This window comes from Ammospiza caudacuta, chromosome 9 (genome assembly GCF_027887145.1).
Source record: "Ammospiza caudacuta isolate bAmmCau1 chromosome 9, bAmmCau1.pri, whole genome shotgun sequence".
Taxonomy (NCBI): Eukaryota; Metazoa; Chordata; class Aves; order Passeriformes; family Passerellidae; genus Ammospiza; species Ammospiza caudacuta.
This window is the reverse complement of record NC_080601.1, coordinates 34,741,501-34,764,321: the sequence shown is the minus strand read 5'-3', so window position 1 is coordinate 34,764,321 and position 22,821 is coordinate 34,741,501. Positions and strand designations below refer to the sequence as shown.

Genomic DNA, 22,821 nt, shown 5'->3' with positions numbered 1-22,821 from the left:
AGTAATTTTTTGACTTTTGACACAAACCCAAGCCAAACTTCAGTGGTCATACACTGATCATTGTTAAACAGCACAAAACCTTCCCAGAGAGCAAGAGTTCTAAGTCTGGGGATGGGGGCAAATATAGAAAACAAGTGACAATTCATCCCAAATTCTCTATTTCTGAAGCTCTTAAGAGCTTGGCAGAACTCTTTACACAGTTGTCCCACCGAGATTTACGAAAGATTTAAGGTAATAGAAAAGTAAAGGCACCCAATGGAACTTAAAATGGATTTTTACAAAGATAAAGTATCTCAGGCCATGATGAAGTTTCAGTGGATCTGAGTACTCATCAAGGAACCCACATTTGCACAGCAAATTTGGCAATACTTGAACTCTGTTAAAACCTGAGAATCACAGAGCTACTTAGCCTGGAAGAGCCCCTGATCCAAGACTCAATTCAAAGCAAGGTTATATTCAAAGTTCAATCAATCTTTAAAAAGTCTCAGGGTGGTAGTGAGTTGTGTAGCTCAGAATTCTGCATTTCCTTTTCTAGAGAGAATGTGCAGAAACTTCTAGCAGATAAGAATTTGACATCCTGGTTGTCCCTGCTGTTAGTTTTGGATTTATTACTGATTGGCAAACAAATTACTTCTCAGAAACTCAGGAACAGGTTTCTTGTGCCTCCTGAACCATGCAATGCAACTGTCCTGGACAGCAAATGACCAAACTCAACCTCACACAGCACAGGAGAGCCCAAGGAAGATGAAAAGGAGAAAGGAGGTACAAACTCCATGGTGAGGACGGGGGGAGAAATGAAAGGATTGGTTTGTTAGACATGCAAACAGTTTGTTGGCTCTGTAAACACAGGGATTCTTTTATTCTCATGGCTTTGCTGGGCCGGTGGAGGACGTGGTCTTTGGAGGGACTGGAGGAGGTTGTGGCTTGGTAAACACAGCGGGGCAGCTGCTGCAGACCTGGAGAGATGAAAGAAAAATACAACCAGAGTAAAACCATTCAAAAATCAATGAAAATTGTACTATTTGAACACAAAAAGAAACCATGTGAGACAACCCCACACTCAGGGTGACTGGTGCACACAGATCCCTGTGGCAATCATCACTGCATGGCCATCCCACCCCAGGAGTGGCATTCTCTGGGGAGCATCTCAGTTCCTCAGATAAAAAGGAATTGTGGTGAGTTGCCTTTGCTTGGCTGCAAGACGCCCACCCAGCCCCACTCTCATTCCTCCTGCTCAACAGGGCAGAAGAAAATAGGGTGAAGAAGTTCATGGGTTGAGATAAGGAACGGGGAAATTACTTATAAGAAAACAAGGAAAACAGATTCAGCTTATAGAAAAATAACTTGATTGCCAATTAAAATAGGCTTGTATAGTGAGAAACACATATAACTTGAACAACACCTTCCCCACTCCCTCTTCTGCCAGGCTCAAGGTCACTCCTTCACTCCCCTGCTGTACCTTCCCCCTCTCTGAGTGGCACAGGGGGCTGTGGTCAGTCCCTGGCAGTTTGTCACTGCTGCTCCGCCCTCCTCACCCTTTTCTCATGCTCATTTGTAGGCACTTCCCCTGTGCTACAGTCCTGCAGCATAAAACAACAGCTCATCCTTCAGGATAATGCAGCATCGGCTCTCCATGGCCACAGGTCCTTCAGGAAACGTCCTTTTGATCCAGCACAGGGGCCTCTGTGGATTGTGGGGATAGCTCTGGCACAAGGAGAACCTCCTCCTTCTCCATCTCCTCTAACTTTGGTCTTCACAGAGGCTGTTCCTCATGCTTTCCACCCCAAATCCTCATTTCCTGCATGGCATTTCATGCTTTCTTAGATACAGCTTAATAATTAAATACAACTCAGCCATGCCCTGAGGTGGGACAGTTGCAGAGCTGGCTGGAACACACCAAAGCACCAGAGCTGCTGGGTCAGTAGTCAAGACACCAGCTGGCACCTGTTGAACCACCCCCTCCATTTAATTTCATCTGCTTCATTTGCAGTGGTCACTAAAAAAATTCACAGAATTCACAGAATGAATTTACAGAATGACCAGGTTGGAAGAGACCTTCAAGATCATTGAGTCCCACCCAGCCCCAACAGCTCAACTCAACCCTGGCCCCCAGTGCCACATCCAGGCTTTGTTAAACACACCCAGGGATGGGGACTGCACCACCTCCCTGGGCAGCCATTCCACAACTTTATCACCTTTCTATGAGCAAAAGAGCCAGCAGCAAAATGGTGCTCTGCTACTGACCCATTTTGCACCAAATGACTTTTCTTCCCACCAGCTGGGATGGCTGGTGGAGTGGGGGATTTTCTTGACTCTTGGCTCATTTAACCAGAGCTGGAACTTGATGGGAGTGTGTGGAAACATGAGTTTCAGTTTGGATCCATGTTTTCTTTAAAAGTCAACTATGCAATGAAATGCTTGTCCTTTGGATAGGAGAAAGGATGCAAATTGCTCGCACTTTTAAATTAATTGTTATAAGCAGTCAGCTCCCACTAACTCCTTCAAATTCAATTGTTACCATAACTTCTATTCTAGCATCAGTGCTGCTTCTCCCCTACAAGGGGGCATGGCAAGGGCCAGAAAGCAGGTACCAACCACTCATCCCAAGCTGAAACAGCCTCCCTGGCACACAGTTCCCTGCTCCCTGTCCACTCTCCCCATCTGTTCACTTTCCTTGCACCTCTGTGCAAATCTTTGTTTGCACAAGTGACACCAAAGCAAATTGTGAGGCAGGAATGGTTTCATTGCATCAGGAAATCAAGATTTATGATTGAGCTATGTTTGCTTGGGATGGGGAAGATGAAATGATTTAATCTGGCACTGGACACAGCCTTGCTGCCTGGCCGTGGGAACACCATTCTCCTCCGGACAGGCCTCCTGCCATCCGTCATGATACTCAGGATCTATTGTTGGGAAGGACAAAAGTTGGACAAGAAAGTCTCACAGATATGTGTGCTTAGCAGAAAGATTTCTAAATGTGGAATCTGATGGAGGAATAGAGATGGAAGCAAGTTTTGATATAGAAGAAAAGAATTGCGGAGCCAGTCCTGCTGGATAACCAAGGAGGCAAAGGGTGTGTTAGTGAGAAAGGATTTTTATGGCTTAGAGCAAAGGATAAACCCACCCCAAACAAGATGTTTTTACCAAGTAGAAAGATTTCACAGGCAAACAAGTCAGCAAAGTTGCAAGTAGAAAAAAAGGTCTCAGAATTTTCCACTGCAAGAAAACTGAATAACAACTTCTAGCTTAAACTGTAATGTACTAACTTTTAGTGACTGGAGAATAGTAACATGAATATGGTAATTATAGCAGTTATGGTAGGCTATAGATAAAAGTTGAGGTATAGATTGGTTCTACTGCGTTAAGATGCTCAGCAAAGAAAAGTATATAATGCATTGTAACCAAAACCAAAGGGTCTCCAGGCCTGCCTGCAGCTGGAGCTGACAGCTGTGGGCACAGCTCTGTCACCCATGACCCTGGACTGCTGTAACCTCTTGGATGGAATAAACTGCATTTTGGAGAGCTGCCTGGAGTCCCACATCCCTCAATTCAGCTCTTACAATCTGTGACATTCCAGAGCAGTAACCATGCTCCAGCCAGGAGTAGAGTTGAAAAATAGGGAGAAAAAAGCACAAATTCAGGCTGAATTCAGCAAAGAATTGCTCCTTACCCCGCAATTCTCCATGCCTGACACTACAGAGGTGGAAGCAGAGACCTCTCCCACCCTGGCCATCTGGCAATCAAGTGTTTAGGTTGCTTTTCTGGGATGAGAGCGATGGATTTGACCTGGGGCATTTCTTTGCTGAACAGAATAACTCTTAAGCCATTTTAAGATGGGAACCACCTCTGCTCAGAGAGAAAATATCTTCTGCTTTCCTCTCTCAAGTAGCCTCATCTGGCACTCGCTGGTATCCACCACCATTTCTGACCTTTTTGACAGTTGCTAAATGTCCCAGTCTCAATAATTAAATTTAAATATCTCCAAGGTTGTGGCAACTGATGCCAGCAAGAGATAAGGGAAGGGCAGTTCAGCTCCTATCCATCCCAGATCTCCCCTGGATCTTGCTTTATGTTTGTTGAACAAATTTGATCTTTTACCTAACAAACCGCAGAAACTGAAAAATGCACTGCTGCGATTTCCAGGAGGAGGGTGGGTCTGAAAGATTTTATTGTTTGCTGAACCAAGAAAGGAAAATAATTGGAGGAATATAATTGGAGGAATGATCCATTAAACCACAATCCCATGAAATTTCACTGAAGAGTAAAAATGTTGCCATAAACTTAAGGATAACCAGAAGCACTTGACAACTATCACAGCTCAAAAATTCACATTTATTTGTAACTAAGAGCTCCAGACCCAAAGCTGGTGTTCATGCTCACAACCTGCCATGAGTTCCTTTACCCCCAAAATGCTAAAACATTTTGTTTTGCCATTAAATAAAGCTCAATGCTGCTATCAAACAAATATTGACAATCTTCCCACGTAGTCACCCCCTGCATAAAGAAACAGTGCTATGTATTATTAACACATACTTTTGCCTATACATCTTGGCCAGCTTCCTAAACAATCTGTCCCACCTGGTTTTGAGTTTAGGACAATGGTTTCATTAATTCAGCTGGGCTGGTTGCTGCTGGTTACAAACCTTGCAGCGCTGCCTCCTGTTCCCAATATGGCCTGAAATTGCATCAAACACTTCTGCCACCTTGATAAAATAAATAAGACCACAGCCAGACTAAAAAATGTCAAAGCCAAGGGCATATGTATTAAAAAGGAGACTGTATCCATAAAGTCATTTAAAAGACAAAAAGGAAAGGACAAAAATGCCCTTCATGAGGGGAACAGCTGTTTGACCAGCACAGACACGAGACTGAGTTCTGCAGTTGTATTTGGAGGTAAAACTCACTTCCAACACCAAATGTCAGAAATTCAGACATTTAAGGCAGATTCCTGGGAGCCTCCCACTCAGAGATCCAAGCAAGCCCCTTGGATAGCTGCAGCCTGGCACTGATGCTCCAGTGGAGACAGCCCAGCTCTCCCTGCCCTTCCACAGAGCTTTGGGATCACATCAAGGCTCTTTTCACCCTTAGGTTTCTGTGCCATTTCCCATTCCTTGTTCTTCAGAGACACTGCCCAGTGTCTGGAAGTCATTTTCTGTGGCCATTGTTGAAAATAAAACAATTCTATTTCTTTGCTGAAGCAGATTCTCCTGGAAGCACAATTTCCCTGCTGTGGCTGAGGTTTGGCGAGGATCTGATCCAGAAACAGAAAATGCCCTAAAGCAGATCCCAAACAGATTGCAAGACTGCAAGAATTACAACCTCCACTTTATAAAATACATACAGGCAGCTCATCACAATAATGAAGTGCCAGGCAAAACTTGGAGGCAAAATCCTCTCAGAAAACCACATTTCTTATCCACAGCCAGCCCTGCCACCTTCCCCAGTGCACCAGCCATCTGGTCAGCATCCTGCTGAAATACTTCACTTTCAATGACACCTGAAACAACAGGGCACATTTTCCACATTCCCATTCAGGATCTGCCACAGAATGGCTCAAACAACAGAAAAAGGAAAAATTCCTTTAATAATAAATACAAGGCTGTCTCACTCCTGCAAGCTCAGTGCTGGCCGTCCATCTTGTTGGCTTTCTGAGCAGCACCCACTTCCATAGCAGACCCTAAATCCTCTTCTCTTGGACATGGGCTCACCTCAGAAATCTTCTATTCACCCTTCTGAGTCCCTGCGGCCCAGGAGAAATGCAGGCAAAGAGAACAGATTTAAGGAAATTAATTGTCATAGATCAGATTTTAATGTGGCCATCCCAAAATCCAGAAGCTTACCTCATCCGAAAGACTGCATTTTTGTTCAAAATATTAATAATTTTGTTAAGTGCAAATGTTTGGTAGGTTGCTGTAATTTTTCTCCTCTAATGAGTGCAAGTTTCAGGTTTAAGTAATAACAACATTATTAATGTAATATAATTTGTGTACGTCATTTTGGATCAAGGGGTTTGCACAGGCAATTATTATATTTGAATGTAATAAATAATGGTTGATTCTACTTAGCAGGATCTGCAATTACATAACAGGTGGTTAATAGCATGTTATAATCACTTGAAAGTTATATTAAATAGATGTAAAGATTTGCTTGTGGTAGGTAACACCTGGATAGATGACATCTGGATTGGGGTAGATGAAATAATCAACCCTTTCTATTTTAGAAACAAATCTCCTACCACTTCTGTTTAAACAAGTCTGAAGCACTTCAGTGATGAAGATGAGAAAGTAAATTATGTCTTAGTCAATCTTCAGGCTGCAATTTCAAACTCTCCCAGCCTGAAACCAGAGCTATAAAATGAATCTAATTCTATATAACATCACTCCATGCTAGTTACAGATAAATGAAGTGCTGAATCTCCTGAGTCTCCTCCATCTGCTGCAAGTGGTGCTGTGGCCAGGCTGGGCACCTCAAAAAGTACCTGGACCAACTGAAAAGATGTGTCCAGTAATGAGGACAAGGATAGAAAATACAACCTGAAAGAGAATAAAACAATCCCTGAGGACAATTGTCCTCTCTGTCTTCAGGACAATTGTGCCAAGAGTGGAGCTGCAGCATCCAGGATTTGGGTAACAAAGCAAATGTGAACAAACAAACATTAAAACCCTTTAGCTGAGGATAAATAAAAGCAAAATTATTAGACTGCAAAACAAACCCAAGATGTGTGTCATAGCTTCAGTCTATCATTATCTTTTACCTAGCTGTTCATGCAAATGTGACATTTTCATGGCTGTAAACCCTTACACGAGTAAAATATTGATCTCCCACTAACCACACAGGTGAAATGAAACATTCTTTTGCCAACTCCTCTTCTAAAGGAAGGTTTCCTTTCAGGATCCTGACTTCCAAGTCAAATGCTGATTGAGATATGAGGAAATGTAATTTATTCCTGTTAATTACAGCTGGGTTTTATTACAGGTTTGTTTTGCACCAGAGAGTGGCAGCTAGAGCTCCTTTTCTGTTATATTTCCCTATTTCTGGTTGATTTGCAGGTTGGTGAGTTGATTTCTTTTTCTTACAAGTGCAAAGAACTTTCAAGCAGTCACAGCAGGCAGAAACATTCTGGTTTTCCAAATCAGACAGTCGACTCTCCTTCCTTGCCAGACACATGAACTTACCAGAGATGAGATGCAGACAAAATCTACTTTTCCTTGCCAAAACTACCCAGTTCCTTGGAAATTGGGATAAATTTTTATGAGAACAGCTTTCAGCACTTCTTTCTGACCAGACACCAAGTTCAGGCTTCCATGGACATCTTCCTTTCCCCCTGCATCCCCCTCCTCCTGCAGGAGGTCACTCAAATCACAGCGACAGGTCCACTCAGCTCCCACAGAGGCTGGGAGGAGTTTTTAGCTTCAATTCGCCCTCTTGTGGACTTACCTGCCCACAGGTTCCTATGAACAGGTTGTCCTCAGAAGCTGTGGCTGCCCCTGGATCCCTGGCAATGCCCAAGGCCAGGTTGGATGGGGCTTGGAGCACCTGGGATATGGAAGGTGTCCCTGCCCATGGCATTAGATGGTCTTTAAGGTCCCTTTTAACCCAAGTCATTCTCTAATTCTATGAAAAATACATTTTTTTTTCCCCTGGAGGGCAGCAGCTGTGGGTCAGGCCTGAGGGCTGCTGAATCTCTCCCAGCTTTCAGGAGCTTTGGTAAAGGGGTTGTCCAGGCAGACACAGCAAATCCTACAGTCCCTGCATGGACACAGCCTGAATTACCATCAATAACACCCCACAAATGTACTTTCCTCTGTGGAGGGGTGGTCTGCACCACTAGCTCCATTTCAGAGGGGAAAGGCAGATTCCACTGCACTGCTGTTACCACAGTTCATCTGCCTCAAATATCCACATGGCAAACTTTCTGAAAATCACTGTGGTCTCTGCATAAACACTGAACAGAAAAGGAATGAGCAGAAAAAATATTTAATTTTCTTCTCCAGCATGCTATGCAATATTTTCAAGCTCCTAAATTGAATTCTTTACCACATTAAGTAAATTTGACTCGTATGCTTTAGCTCTGACTCATTTTTCTTCTAATCAGTTGCTAATTATTACCCACTTCCTCAGAAAGTTTTTGGGGACAGATGCTGCAGTACCATGACTACTAAACAAAACCCTGAAAATTGGAGGAAAACTTCCCAGCAGATGTAGATAGCTTAAATTGATGTTTCTTTCTTTGTTTTCTCTGCCCTGTTAGTGAATTTACATATGCACTGGTTTTAGCAGCAGTTTTATGCAACAAATAATCCTTAACTGATCTAGTTATTGCATATTTACAGAGGAATGGCACAAAGAGGATGAACTGGCTTAAATCCTGGGGCCAGAGTGTCCAGCTCTGGCTTCCCTGCCAGCATCTTGCACAAGAGATGGGGTTTGGGGATTGAGGGGACCTAAAAGGACTCACACAGTGACCCACCATCACTCAGACCTGAATTCCCACTGCTCTCATCATTCTCTGCTCTGGGTTGGTGACTTCTGCCTTCATCACTTCTGTTTCTCCTGGGTGTTTGCAGCTGCAGCTTTAATCAGTTTAATAGATAATCAGTACAGTCAGTTCTGCAGAGCTTTTCTGACATACAGTAAGAACCTGTTCATAATCTAATCATGCCTTACTAACGTCCCTCTCACCTCTTTGGAAAAATGTGGTTTTAAAAACATCCTCAGCTACCTTAGCATGAATACAAAATAGTTCTAGGTAAGGAGGGGAAAAGTAAAAGAAGTTCTCTGGCAATGAAATGACAGAATTTTACTTCTTGGCATCTAAGGCACAGAAACCAGACAATTGTTAGTCATGACCATTTTTTATAGCTCAAGACCTTTCCCTTATGGAATAAGTGAACTTGCATTTCAAAACCACCTCCAAGTGTAGCACACGTAGCCATCTACTCAGCATCACACACAGCAACTCCAGTTTCCATTTCAGAGGCTCCAAAATACTGAAAATCAAGCCAGAATGTTCAATTTCCCTGATATAGCGTCCAACACTTCATAAAACTTCCAGGAAACCGATATTTAAACAAACTGTGCCAAAGCTATTCTGTACAAAGTATTTTCAAGTGCATTTTGGAAAGAACTGTCTGCTGAAGCAACAAAGAATAGGAAACATTCCAGATCTATAACCCCACAATACATCAAAAATAAATGATAATCAATTGTATTTAAAGAAAAACTGTGCTTCCACATCTCTGCTAATCAGTAATCATAGTTCAAATATTTAATAATCATTTGGAGAATACTTTGTAAGAAACCATCTGGGTAGCTGCATGGTTGGATACAAGGAAAGCAAATTCAAAATATTTTCCATATGAAATTCATGTGGTTACCAATATCCACTGCACAGAAATTAATTACAAATTAAGAGAAGGTAAAATAGAAAACCACTTTCAAAGTGAATGGCTGCAATGTGAGACCATCTCACATCCCACTGGATGGTGCTCAGGGCTAGAATTCTGGTCAAATATTTCACTAATCCCAGTGACCCAGGAAAACCATTTGCAGAATTTCATTTGCTTCTTTCCTAATGCCCACACAAAGAAAATTAATGAGTTTGCATATTAAGAGACCACAACAACAAGCAACAGCAACAAAGAGAATCAATCAGCTCTGCAAATTGTACAAGCGCTTGTTTTGAAATAAAAAGGCAGATGAAAAATAACTTTGGTTTTACAAACAATTTCCTGGCTTTGGGGCTTTAGTTTAATTTTTGCTAGTTGGGTTAGGTGGAGTAGTAGAGAAGGCAGGTGATTTTTAAACTCATTTTTGCTGAGAGCTGTGTGTCACAGGGCACAAACAGACTGCAAAACACACTGGCACTTCAACTGTGAGCTGAAACAAAAATCAACATCAGCAACATGAACAAAGATGCTACAGAACACTTCTGCAAGGTCATTCTTTGCATTTTTGGGGATAGAAAGGATTGCAGACTGGCACTGCTTGGGCAGATTTTCGCATGTGTAATTTTCTACAGCCATGGCACAAGGCAGCAATGAGATGTTCCATCCTGTCAGGAGACAATACTGCACTGAAAGGCACACTGCAATTAATTAATGCCACACACTGTGTAAAATTACAGTGATCCAGGTGAGTAAGGGCAGGCGCTGGCAGCTGGGGATGGGAAGGCTCCTTAAATTGGGATAAACTGAACCAGAACTAAAATACAGCTGGGAGGAGAAGGAGCCCTGTCAGGAATCCAGCTCTCGAGGATTTATTGCTGCATTTGGGTGGAATACAGCCCTTTCTTTAAAAACCATGAACTGCCAGCTACCCAGCTGGAGAGGTTTACTAAAACATTCTTTTTCTAAAAGAAGAGCCTGTTGAGGAATGACAGTCACCAAAACTTGTCTACAGCCCTTGGATTTATTCTCTGAAATGCATGTTACAACAGAAGAAAGAAAAGCCTGCTTAGCCTATTATTTACCCAATGAGTAATTACCTTGTAATTAGGTGTAGCTGATTGTTCTCCTTCACAGCAAGACAAACCCACTCACCACCCCCAAGCTTCAAGGGCATCAATAAACATATGTATGAAGATTAATGCCTGTCAGAGGAATGCCCTATATCCCAGAGTCAAAACCAGGTCCACACACACACACCAGCACTCCAGATTTGGATAAACCAGGCCTGTTTTAAAGAGCTTAATGCCAGGTCTAAATGGTTACAGACATCCTGATATCTGAACCAGAATGGTATGAAATCTGTGACCCACCATGTGGCAATTTCTACAGTGGGCAAACAGATTCCAGGCATTGGTGGGGTTGTAATTGAAACAGTAAGGAAAATGCATTAACATCTGGAAGACAAAGGCAATACAATATGACAAATTCAACCCAGCCTTGCTGAGGAGAACAGATTGCACAAAAGCACAAACACAAATAAATTGTGATTAAATGATGATTAAAGGGAGACCACCAGGCAGATGTGCCATGCAAAGAAAACCACTCCATAAGGGGAAGCAAAATGAGTCACTCACAAGAGGTACTGTTGAATTCTTTTAATAACACTAGGAAAATATCATAGTATTAAAGTCCTGCACGGGGTCCTCGGGAGGTTATTTGGGTTGGGATTCCTTTTGTGTTTATAAACCAAACTTTATTTCCCAATTGTGTTTCCTTTTAGGCTGACTACTCCTTTACAATGGCATTTCCAGTTAAAACACAGCTAACCTATAAATACCTGAATGCCACAACACACACTGTGTGCGTGGGTTGTGTTTTGTTTAAGTCTTAGAGGAAATGACAGGAAATCTACTCAACACAGGGAAGCAAATGTTGTTCCGTTAAGCAGGGGGATGTAAAAGCCAGTAAAGAATACATTGCATACATAATACAGAAGGAAAAAAAAAAATTATCATCAGGAGTATGTGAAATTACGCTGATTTTGCACCTTAAACCTAGTAGAAGTTACTCTGTTGGCCAATACTAATCCACTGAACAAGCAGAATGTTGGTCAGAAGTCTAACGTTTTCCTGTACCAGCACAGAGAGAGTACAAGCAGTCCATTGCTGTTAAAAGAAAACATGAAATCCAGCTCATGTTTCTGGTTAGGGGTCGATTTCCTCGGGAACTACTGTGAGCATCACATCTTCGTTGCCCCTGCGCACCACCATGTGCAAGGTACTGTCCTTTTTAATGATGTCACTGACATCACTGGCTGAGCTTATGGACTGCCCATTGATGCTTATAATCACATCGTTGTCCTTCAGGCCACCACTGAAAACACAAAGCAGCAATGTGTTAGAATTGCAGTTTTATTTTTAGGGGAAAAAAAAAAATCTGGATTATTATTATTATTTCCCACCCAACAGCAGACATGGCAGCCGTGAGGAAAGCAATCAGAATTTATGAAGCAGTGAAGGTTACAATGAAGTGCAGAAACCTCAGGATCTGATGGATGTACTAGTTTGATGAATCCCATGTTTCACTGCCTTCAAAGGCATTCGCTGTTGCAAATAGCAGTTAATCCTGCAATAAAGATCTTAGGTGTTCATACCTAAAAATAATTCTAAAAATATCTAAAAAAAATTCTAAAATAATTGCAACAAAGCAGATTGATTTTAGAGGGGAGATTGCCCAAGCTTTTTTTCCTGAACACACAGAGAAGCAACCCGAGTGGCACTGTGTGCTACTGAGGGATTTCAGCCCCTGGCAGCCACTTCACCCACCCTTCATGGTTTAAACCTGAGCAGGGTAACACATGTAGCTAGCTATCTAGTTTGGTCAAAAAACTAAAAAATCAGATGTCACCTAAAATCAGATGTCTCCTTCCTCTGCTGCCCATAGCAGCCAAAATCCCTTTTTCTGACCTCCAAATTTGAACCTTCCTGACTCAAAGCAAGCCAGGGCAGAAGCAGGGCTGTGTCTCTCCCCAGGCTTGGCTGGAGCTGCTGCCAGCACCAAGAAATGGCTGGTGAGGGATGCCACAGACCACAACATCTTGCCCAGTCTTGCACAACGATCTGGCTGCAAGGGATGGAAAAATCAACCAAGACAGATCAGACATGATTCAACCCTTCAGAAGCATAATCCTTCACAAAACCACAGACCACTCATCGGCCTCTTCCACCCACAGAAGGCGCCTGACACGAGTGTCTCCTGCAAGCAGGGTGCCCTTGGCCAATGGTTGCAACAAATCTGGTTGCCTACAGGAGGAATGGCTGAAAACATGTCCCTAAAGGAGGCCATTGCATGGTTCTTCATGCAGCCTCTCCATGTGACTCACAGCCAGGACGGGTCACTGCAGCTCTGCTCCTGTGGCCCACCAGGACATCTGTGACACCGTGGTATTTTCTGAAAAATCCCTTCACCAGGATTTCTTCTCCTGGGAAGATGAGAAGCCTCAGCTTCTCCATGATTTGCTCCTCTGGAATGTGGTCTGGAGGTTGTTTATCCAAACACATGAATTGTTTTTAATTAATGACCAATCACCATCAGCTGTATCGGACTCTGTCAGTCATGAGCCTTCATTATCATTCTTATTAAGCCTTCTAATGTAACCTTTCTCTTTCTTCAGTATAGTAATATAATATAATATAATATAATATAATAATAATTCACCCTTCTGAAAACATGGAGTCAAATTCTCATCCCTCATCTCGTCCTGAGGACCTCACACCACCACACATCTACTCAACACGTGCTGGACAGATCAGCATAAGAAAGAAAACCTCTGGGCCAGGGACTGGGAGTGGGGGGACAGAGCCAACATGGGCTGCATTTTAACTGCCAGGCCATTCTTTGGATGGAGCACCTTGATTTGGGTCTCCCTTCACATTAGGTTACATTGCCTCACATTTCTTCTTCCTCTCCAAAGTCCCTCTCCCACTCTCTGCTATCATCCCCACTCCCAAAATGACTTTTCTGCACCTTCAGGCCGAACCTGAACACCAAGGCAGCAACTCCAGCCCCACACTGGAGCAGCCAAATCATTCCTACACATTCCTTCACACTGCAGACACTAACAAGGATCATCTACAAACACAGCAGAAGTTCAGAGAGCACACTGGACAGCTAGCTCTGTTATCTTACACCCAAACTGTCCCAAAAAACACCACCCAGCCATCCTTGCAGTCTTCCCAAAAGGCAATGTATGCCTGCCCCAAGCAGCTTTCTGCCTCCATGCCTTTGGTGCCACATAAGGCTCTTTGCTGCCACAAAGATTCACTCCTCTCTCAAATGATCCCTAGTTTCAGAAAATGAATAAGGTTTCCCATTTCCTGCCCTGGATTATTGAGCAGTTTCCTATCAGGCAAACCCTGAGAGAAAAGTGTCTCCAGCAGAAGCCAGCCAGAGCAGTGCCAGTGACCACAGCCCAGCTGCCAGGCAGGGGCACCAACCAGCAGGGCCAGCTTCTGAGCAAATCCTGACTAACAGGAACAGAAAAAGTCACTTCTCCAAACCCAAAAGCTCTTCCAGTAATGTGACTGCTGACAAAGCTCTCACATGGAAGAGTGCCTGCTGCCAAGGGAGGATTTCAGCCCCAAGGTGTGCCAGGGGAGATGGTGGGTTTGGCCAGCACTGAGGTGGACATTTCTTTCAAAGTGGGCCCAAAACCTCCTCATTTGCTGTCCTGCAGTGACCAGCAGGGCCATGGAGAGTGTGCAGGAACAAAAGTCTCTATTCAGCACTGGCGCTGGTACAGCAGATGCCTTGGAAGCAACTGCTGAGAAAAAGGAAAAAGGAGTTTTCACACCCCCTGAATGCCTTCCCTTGGGCCTGGAAGGCTGACAGGGCTTCCCTGCAATGCCCTGAGATACAGTTACAGGATTGCCCATCAGGGACCAGAATGAAACCACAAAGCCATTTCCAGCAGACAAGCTAACAGCAATCAGATGGGCACAGCCCTGTTAATTGAGCATAATGAAGAAAGCCAGTGAAGCAGGGAACAGCCTCCATCGTTACCCCCTCGAGTCAGTGGTAGTGGTTTGGAGAAAAAAGCACTTCAACCTACGCTTCAGCTGGTGTTTCTGGAATGACTTCAATGACATAGGCCCCAGAGACAACATCAGGGAAGTCTTTATGGCGATCCTTCAGCTCTCTAGCTTTGCTGAAAAATGAAGAAATAGCAAAAAAAATATTTTGTCAAGACAGGAAAAAACCCCCCCCATGCATTATGCTGAAGTCACTTAACACAAGTTGAGCTGTTTTACACACATTGGTCTGCCACTTCAGCATTCATTTTAACCCTTAGATGCATATTTCAGGAATTATTACATTTTTTTTTAGAGCATGCAGCTTTTTAATGTCTATTTCTGGTAAAGGCAACCATTTCAATAGATACAGACAATCAGAGTTCAAACATTTCAAAGCTTTAGAAACTGCAGATTGTAGAATCACAAACTGGTTTGGGCTGGAAGGGACCTTAAATCCCATCCAGTCCTCACCCCTGCCATGGGCAGGGATAACTTATACTAACCCAGGCTGCTCCAAGCCCTGTCCAACCTGGCCTTGGGCACATCCAGGGATCCAGGGGCAGCCACAGCTGCTCTGGGCAATCTGTGCCAGGGCCTGCCCACCCTCACAGGGAAGATTATTTTCCTAATATCCCATCTAAACCCACTCTCTGTCAGTTTGAAGCCATTCCCCCTCATCCTGTCACTCCAGGCCTTTTGTAAATAGTCCCTCTCCATCTTCCTGTCAGGCTCCCTTCAGGTCACAAAGCTCCTCTACTCCAGGCTGAACAATCCCAATTCTCTCAGCCTTTCCTCATGGCAGAGCTGCTCCACCCCTCTGATCATCTGTGGGACCTCCTCTGGACTGGCTCCAGCAGGTCCAGGACCTTCCTGTGCTGGGGACCCCAGAGCTGGATGCACAGCCCCAGCTGGGGTCTCCTCAGAGCAGATTAGAGGGACAGAATCACCCCCTGCAATCCTGAACACCTAAAACAGCCCCAACCCCACGTGTTTCAATGCTTTGTTCTAGCTGTGGATCCTGCACAAGGGAAAACCTCTGGTTATCTTTACAGGACATGGCACTACCTGCTCATGAGTGTCTTATAGCCAGAGCATGAATAAGCAAGTCCACACAAAAGCTTCATTTGACATTAAGTGAAGAGTTTAATGAAAATAACTTTATAGAAATGTAGGAGCGCATGTGGCTGACGTAGGCCATGAAAACATACAACAACATGGATGCAACCCCAGGACAGAGCCACAGTCACCAGCTACTCTCTTCTGAAGCATTAAGGAGAAGAAAAAGCCAGGAGTTGTTTAAGAGCTAGCTCACAGGAGAGTCTAGAGGAGAGTCCCACCAGGTGGCAGCCGCAGAGGAGGAGGAGGTGGCCAGGGCTGGCTGGGTTTGTCACCAGCACACATCCAAATCCACGTCCCCAGCTGGATCCAAATGCATGCAGAGACCACGCTGGGAAAGGTGAGGAGCCACCCTGGGTACTTACCTGGGGGTTAGGGACATCATTCGTATGCCAATGTATTTCTTTTTGGTTACAGCTTTTCCTGCAAAAGGGAAAAGGGGTCGTGATCAGTTGCCCTGACCCAAAGAGCCTCTGGCTTTCAAAACTTTATCTTCCATTTTTTCAGACTGTCACTATATGAAACAACATGAGCTCACACACTGCTGCTCTCAAGGTGAAAAAAGGGAATTTTTTTTTCTGACTCCAACATTTATAGATTTCCAAGCGTGACCGTGGATTGGAGGGTGACAGTGCCACCTCTCCCATGGCACTGGACAAACCAACAGTGCATCAAATTTCTCTTCTTCCATAAAAGAATGCAAAACAATAAGTTATTTACAGAAAGTGTGTGAGAAAGTTTGTTACAAGAATGTAAACATCAGAAGGCTTAGAGAATCTTAAAAAAATCAAGGTGACAGTTCAGAGTTTTGGTATTTATATTTTTTTTTCTATTTTTTATATGCTTGGCTTGCTTGATGGTAGCATATGTTTTATAGTTATGGATAACTTGAGAAATACTGTTTATGGTTAAATTTACTTTTTGATTTTGTGTTTACTTATAGCTGGCATTTTTATTTTGATCGTCTGAGGTATTATGAGTTTATTGAGTTAGGAATAATTTTTTGTGTGCATGTTTTTAATTTAGGTCTATTTTTGACACTTTTGCAGTTTGGTTAAATTGCTTATTGTTTTGGTGCTTTTTATTAGCTTTACTTTTGGGGATATGAGCAGTTATATGGCAGACTTTTACAAGTAGTTTTTTTTATTTTGCTAGCGATATTTTTTTACTCTTCAGCAGCTTAAATTTTTTGTTTTTTTACACTGCTAGTTAGCTTTTTTAAACTTTTTTAGCCATCCTTACAGAGTGTTGGCTACTATTTATGAATTAGTGTAGAAATAGAGTTTTGGCTACTTTTTTTTTTTAATCTTAATGCCAGCCAGGCTGTTGGCTTTCTGGTTTATCACTGTTTTCACAGAATGGTTTGGGTTGGAAGGGACCTTTAAGGTCATTTATTTCCAACCCCCTGCCACGGGCAGTGATGCCACCCTCTAGAGCAGGTTATTTTCTGGTTTTCCTGTTCCCAAGTACTGTACCTTTAGCTTGTCTGTCATGGGATTCAGTTAGGAACTTCTTTATTTTATCAGATGGGATAGCAAATGAGATTCCTGCTGTAACTTTTAATGTGTTAATGCCAATGACTTCACCATCCTGGAGGAAAAAAAAAAAAAGCTATTATTGTCAAATATGGAACATCTCAAAGAGAAATGAGAGAAATGGATTGTCTCATCTGAGCAGTCACAAAGACAAATTCACATTTTGTAGCTGGTCTTCAATTTTCTTTAAGTTTTAAGTGTAATTTTTTGAGTCTATTGATAAAACACTACCTAGGAATTTTGGAAAATCAGTGTGATTATTCATCTTGCTGCAGAACAGATAAAACTGGGCAATTCTTATGCTTGCAGCAGATAAGCAACACATTCTGCAGCTATTCTGTGTATATTTCAGCAAGCATCATATAATGCCTGGCACCGACTGCTCCTGAGACACTTACATAATAACTTAAAGAAAAATACAGTTTGCCAAAATCAAACTGTATTTTCCTGGCAATAAAACTCCAAGAGCTTTGGACGAAACATCTCTGATGTCATTTCTTTTGAAACCTCAGCAGTTTCATTCTCTGGTTCATCCCAGACAAAAACTCTCTAACTACAGGTGGTTTTAAGTGAATGTGTGCTGTGAATTGGGTGGGAAAAAACATTGCCAAATCTCCTCCAAGGCAGAAACTCTGAGTAGTTCTGAGTTTCAGTCTGTGCCATGCCTCCTGAGGACTCAACCCCATGCACCCTCAGGAGACATGAGAGCTCTCACTCAGTTTTGCAATTGCTTCAGTTCATTCTACAGTATTGGCAAATAAACCCTAATATCCTGAAAATATAGGGATTTTTTGGTGAATCCAAAATGAAAGGGTAGACACATTTTGGAAATATTTAGCTGAGTTTCTGTGTGAAAAGAAAATAATTGCCAGCTGCAGGGTAAACAGCAAGGGCAAACACCTCACTGTAAAATGTGTTTTTTTCCTTTTTGCAGGGCTTGAGCAAAAACAACATTACACTTGTTTGAAACTATGCAAACTATAAACATCCTAAATATTGAAATCCAAATGTAGCTTTTTGCCAACATAAACACAGACAACTGATTAGTAAGAACCATGTGAATTTTGTGTAGTCAGCCAGATATTGAAAGCTGCAAATCCCACATCTGGTGGGGGGACTTTGCTTTTTTTTTTTTTGTTGGTTTGGGTGGGGTATATTGTTTGGTTTCATTTTTTAAATTAAACAGAAGTAAGCTTGACACTAAGCAAACTTAGAGAAACTCTTACCAGATTTACTAGGGGTCCTCCAGAATTCCCATACTGAAAATAAACATAAATTAAGAACACATTTTAGTATTTAGCTCCTAATTTGTTGCAAGCAAAATACAAAATAAATTTTTGCAATATTTCTGTAGTACTGCTTCCATTGTCTATTAAATTCATGCAATAGAAGAGTTTTAAATAAACCATAAACCACAGTTTAACATCACTCTTTTAGCTGAGCTTTGCAAATACTTTTGTTTTCCTTCTCCTGCCAGAGTAAGTTAAGAAATCCAAGGTTTTCCTTTTGTTGTTTTAGTGCCACACTAGAAACTGAGAGGATTTTAGGACAGCTCTGGGAGCTGTTAGTGAAGATTTCTTACAAGGCAAAGATCTGAAGTACAAAAACTATTGTTTTGCCTTAATGCAGAAACAAACTTGAACCCTTAAACGAAGCTTGGCTTCTTCTTCAGAAAACAAGACGGATTTCCAAAAGATAGTTATTTGCCAGAGAACATTGCCTCCTCCCTTGCAATCTGCAAGGATTTTGAAGTGAAGGCAGATACTGTGCCTGGTGTGGCTCCTTGGGGGGATTTCTCCGTATCACCAAGCGCTGCTGTTGGTGCAGATGTCCAGGTTTACAGGGAGAGAAACGCTCCCTGCTCCTCAGAAGGGCATCCCAGGAGGGATTTCTGCTGGGGAAAGGCCAGGGCTGAGGGGGGCAGCCCCGAGGGGACGTACATTGATGATGGCATCTGTCTGGATGTAGTCCATGTCGGAGTTGCGCAGCCCCAGCTCCTTGCCGCCGCGCTGCGTGGTGCTGACGATGCCCGTGGTCACCGTGTTCTGCAGGGAAAAGGGGCTGCCAATGGCCACCACAAACTCCCCTGGCCTCAGGTCTGCAGACTGGCCCAGCAGAAGGACTGGCAATTTACCCTGAAAAATAAAAAAGTAGAAAAAAAAAAGAAAATTCAAACGTTAAGGCACTGCTCCACTGGCAGAACAAATGTTATGGAAGGGTGAATGCATTCACAGGGTAGAGGAAAAGAGGGAGAGAGGCTTTCATCCCTCAGGGATTTTGTTCTGTTTTCTTTGAGTATTTTGTGTGTGGGTTGGTACAGAAACATCCAGTGTGGGCTCTTTACACTGCAGACCTTTTTCCACAACAGGTACCCATTAAATGAAGAACAATTCAAAGACCAAAGGAATATTTATGCTCTGCTGTACAAAGCAAACATGTGATGATACTAGAAAGGAGCCACATCCAACACTTCTTGAAATAATTAGCAAACAGCTGCTGAAATAGAAATGATATTGTTTGAGAGTGAACACTAAAGAATCATGAAAGCAACAGCCCAAGAGTCTTAAACATGCATGTGTACAGTTAAAAGCATTTTATGTTCTGACAAGACACTAGCTAATGATTCATCTAAATTTCTTTTAATAAAGTATCTCTTCTAAATAATTATATTCCCTCCTACATACAGTGATGTCCTCCTCTGAAGATGTTAGGATTGAAGGACCTGATGTGATTTTTCTGTTATGACAGTGGAGGATACCATTATACTTTCCTTTCAAGATCTTATCACTAAACACAATAAATATTACATAGTTGAAGACATTCCCACTAAAACATTATTAAAATCCAGCAAACACTGCATTGTACAGCAATTAAAAATAAAAAAGGGGAGGGGAGGTTGGATCCACACACTTGTTAATGAATCAAGGGTGTTCTGAAACAGATCATAGTTCAAATAAATACTTTTTTTATTCATCACTTGCCTGTACAATACACATTGAGTGCCATTTCTCCCTTTCTTCACACTTTTAAAAGCCTATCTCTACACTTACAGTGATGTGACATGTTTTTAAATATTTTTATCTGTTGTCTAAATTATCCTGGTCCTCTCCAGGTAATTTAACCATATATTTAACCCATGGTCTTTAACCATGTCACTAGACTATTTCTATTAGCAGCAATGAACACGTATAAGTGCAGGTTTAGACTTAAGGATTTGGAGGATTAGGTTACTGAACCCAAAAATCAAAACAGAATTCTGGAGGCATTTATCTTTTGCTTGGCAAAGCTAACTTGAACCTAGCTTTCCTCTAAGCTTGACCTACTTCAAGTTTTGGCAAAAAGGGAAAATATTGAATGTTTAATTTGGAAACTCATTGCTGGTTCAGGTTTTGTTACCAGCAGTTTGAAAGCCTGACTCAATAATTCATTCATAGGGACAAAAAATTCAGTGTTATAAACTAACCCAAATTCCCATCACTTTGTGTTTTTCACCTACAGTTTATTTCAAATATCCTAAGAGACAGACAATGCCTCCAAATTAGAAAACAAAAAATAATGGCATCAGTTATCACTATATGCTGCTGCAAATACAGGAGTCATGGTTTTAATGTTTAACAAAACTGGTCTTGTGTATCCTTTATCCAGCTTTGTTACAATCCCACCAGGGAAGTTTTACCCAGATGAGCAGATTGTTTCAATAAAATTCATTGCCAGCTCCCAGACAGGGTAAGATGCTTTATGCAAATTTATCTTTCGGTCTCCAGACAGCAAGAAAATAATTAAACCAACAGAGTGAGCTGGGAGAGCAACAGAATAGGCAGCAGAGAAAGCAGAAAGCATTTCCATGTCTGTTTGCATTCAGAGGAAAGTTATCACAACCAGCAATGCCCTACTAATAAATAATAATAACGATAAAACACAGCCCTTATCAGTGCCACAGCCACAGATAAACCCAGCTGTGGCTTAGCTCTGGGAAGGATCCAGCAGCTCTGCCCTGTTTCCCCATCACTACTGCAGAGGCAGCAGCATCCCAGGGCAGCCCCTGATCCCAGGCACAGCTCCAGGATGATTCCAGGGCAGGGGAATCAGGCAGTTGGGCTCAGCTCACACAAACAGCCCCATCTGGGTCATGTTTGGACACAGGGAGCACCCTGGCCCTTCCTCCTCCCACCAGATGCTATTGAGCTTACGCAGCACGTGTTTGCAAGATGTCATTGGTCAAAGCCAGCATCTTCTTTTGGCACTGCTCTTCCTTCTTAAAAAAAACCAACAACCAAAAAAAACCAAAAAAAAAAAAACACACAAAAGACAAAAAGTGGCTTTTGTTTGTGTCTCAGTGCACTGAACACAGATACTTCGCAGAAAAAGGGGACATTTATCAGCAAATGAAACAGAGACAAGCAAAAGAAAACAGAATAGTTTTTCTGTTTCATTACCAGGAAAAAAAAAATTAAAGGCTGGTCGTGTACAAAGTTAAAATATTTATACAAAGTTCCTGAGTTGTAACAGTCACAAAGCCAAAATTGCATCTGGCAGCAGAGAGAAAGTACAGGAACGGCCTGTGACTAATACAATTGTGATTGTGCTGAGTTTTCAGGGCTGTGCCTATACTAGCCAGGCTTCAGTTCAAGCTCTGATGCTGTATGGATTGGCTGCAGGTCACCCCTGTGATTCAACATGCCTTCTGGAAAGTCTGGCTAACCTTTCCCTTGCTAGAAACAAAAATCCGTTGCAAAAACCTCCTGGTCCTGCAGACATTATGAAACACAGCTTTGGAAAACGTGTCCTGTATTCCCTGTGATTTCCTGGTGTGGGGCAGGACTGGCACACCAAAGGCACTGCATGTAAATGTATTGATGCCCCTACAAAACAATGCCATGAAGAATTGGTTATGGTAAATATATGTGCTGTCATGGCTTTAAATTTAAAGAATTCTCTCTAAAATAGCTTAAAACATTGCCACACTCACTATTAAATTTTGAGTTATAAAACAACAAAAACAAACTCAAGTATTTATTTACATTGTGCACGTGGTTTTGAAATGAAACCAGTATAAAACCTATGAAAATCCCATGATGGAGTGGGACAAACATCCTTTAGCAGCCCAGGAGGAGCCCTGGCAGTGCCAGGCAGGCAGTGCTGTACCAGGATCGTGTCAGAACATCCCCTCTGTGCCCTCACACCCTGCCCCTGGCAGGCTCATCCCAGGCAAGTTCAGGAATCCTGGTGAAATGAGTGTGAGTTCAGGGCTCTTAATAACTATACTTAATAAATGTGCATTCTTCAATCTTTACATAATGTCTGATGGCCCTCAGGATGACATAAGCACCGCTCCAACTCGTGATTCTCCTGCTTTGACTGCAGATTTGCCAGTGCAGTTAATTAAAAGTGCCAGGCAAAGGACCATGCCTTGCAGCACAGGCAGCAGGGAGCCGGGAACACCCAAACCCAGCTCTCCCAGTGACTCACTGCATGGCTTTGGGCAACATATAATACCTTTTCTACCCCTGTCTTTTCTAACTCTTGCTTTGATGAAGCCTTGGGGCTCTGCTGGATCCCTGTTTACTCAATAAAACAAATCTGCAGGCAGGCATTCTGCAAGCACACAGAAATAGGACCAAACATGCAAACCCCTAAGTGGCACATGACTCACTGTTTACACCCAGGCAGAGAAGGAGCCATTAATTAGGGTTAATATTTTAAGACATT

General features: G+C 42.5%; 1 protein-coding gene across 1 annotated transcript in view; it reads right to left on the bottom strand.

Annotated features, from left to right (window-relative positions):
- Positions 1 to 10,391: 10,391 nt before the first annotated feature.
- Positions 10,392 to 22,821, bottom strand: part of HTRA1 (HtrA serine peptidase 1) — a 34,569-nt gene continuing 22,139 nt past the window's right edge. The window contains exons 4-9 of the mRNA XM_058810148.1: positions 19,053 to 19,247; positions 18,339 to 18,371; positions 17,053 to 17,167; positions 15,943 to 16,000; positions 14,500 to 14,595; positions 10,392 to 11,762 (exon numbers count right to left, since the gene is read on the bottom strand). Of these exons, the coding sequence (XP_058666131.1) occupies positions 11,594 to 11,762; positions 14,500 to 14,595; positions 15,943 to 16,000; positions 17,053 to 17,167; positions 18,339 to 18,371; positions 19,053 to 19,247 (666 nt within the window). The 3' untranslated portion in view covers positions 10,392 to 11,593. The remainder of the gene's footprint in view (positions 11,763 to 14,499; positions 14,596 to 15,942; positions 16,001 to 17,052; positions 17,168 to 18,338; positions 18,372 to 19,052; positions 19,248 to 22,821) is intronic.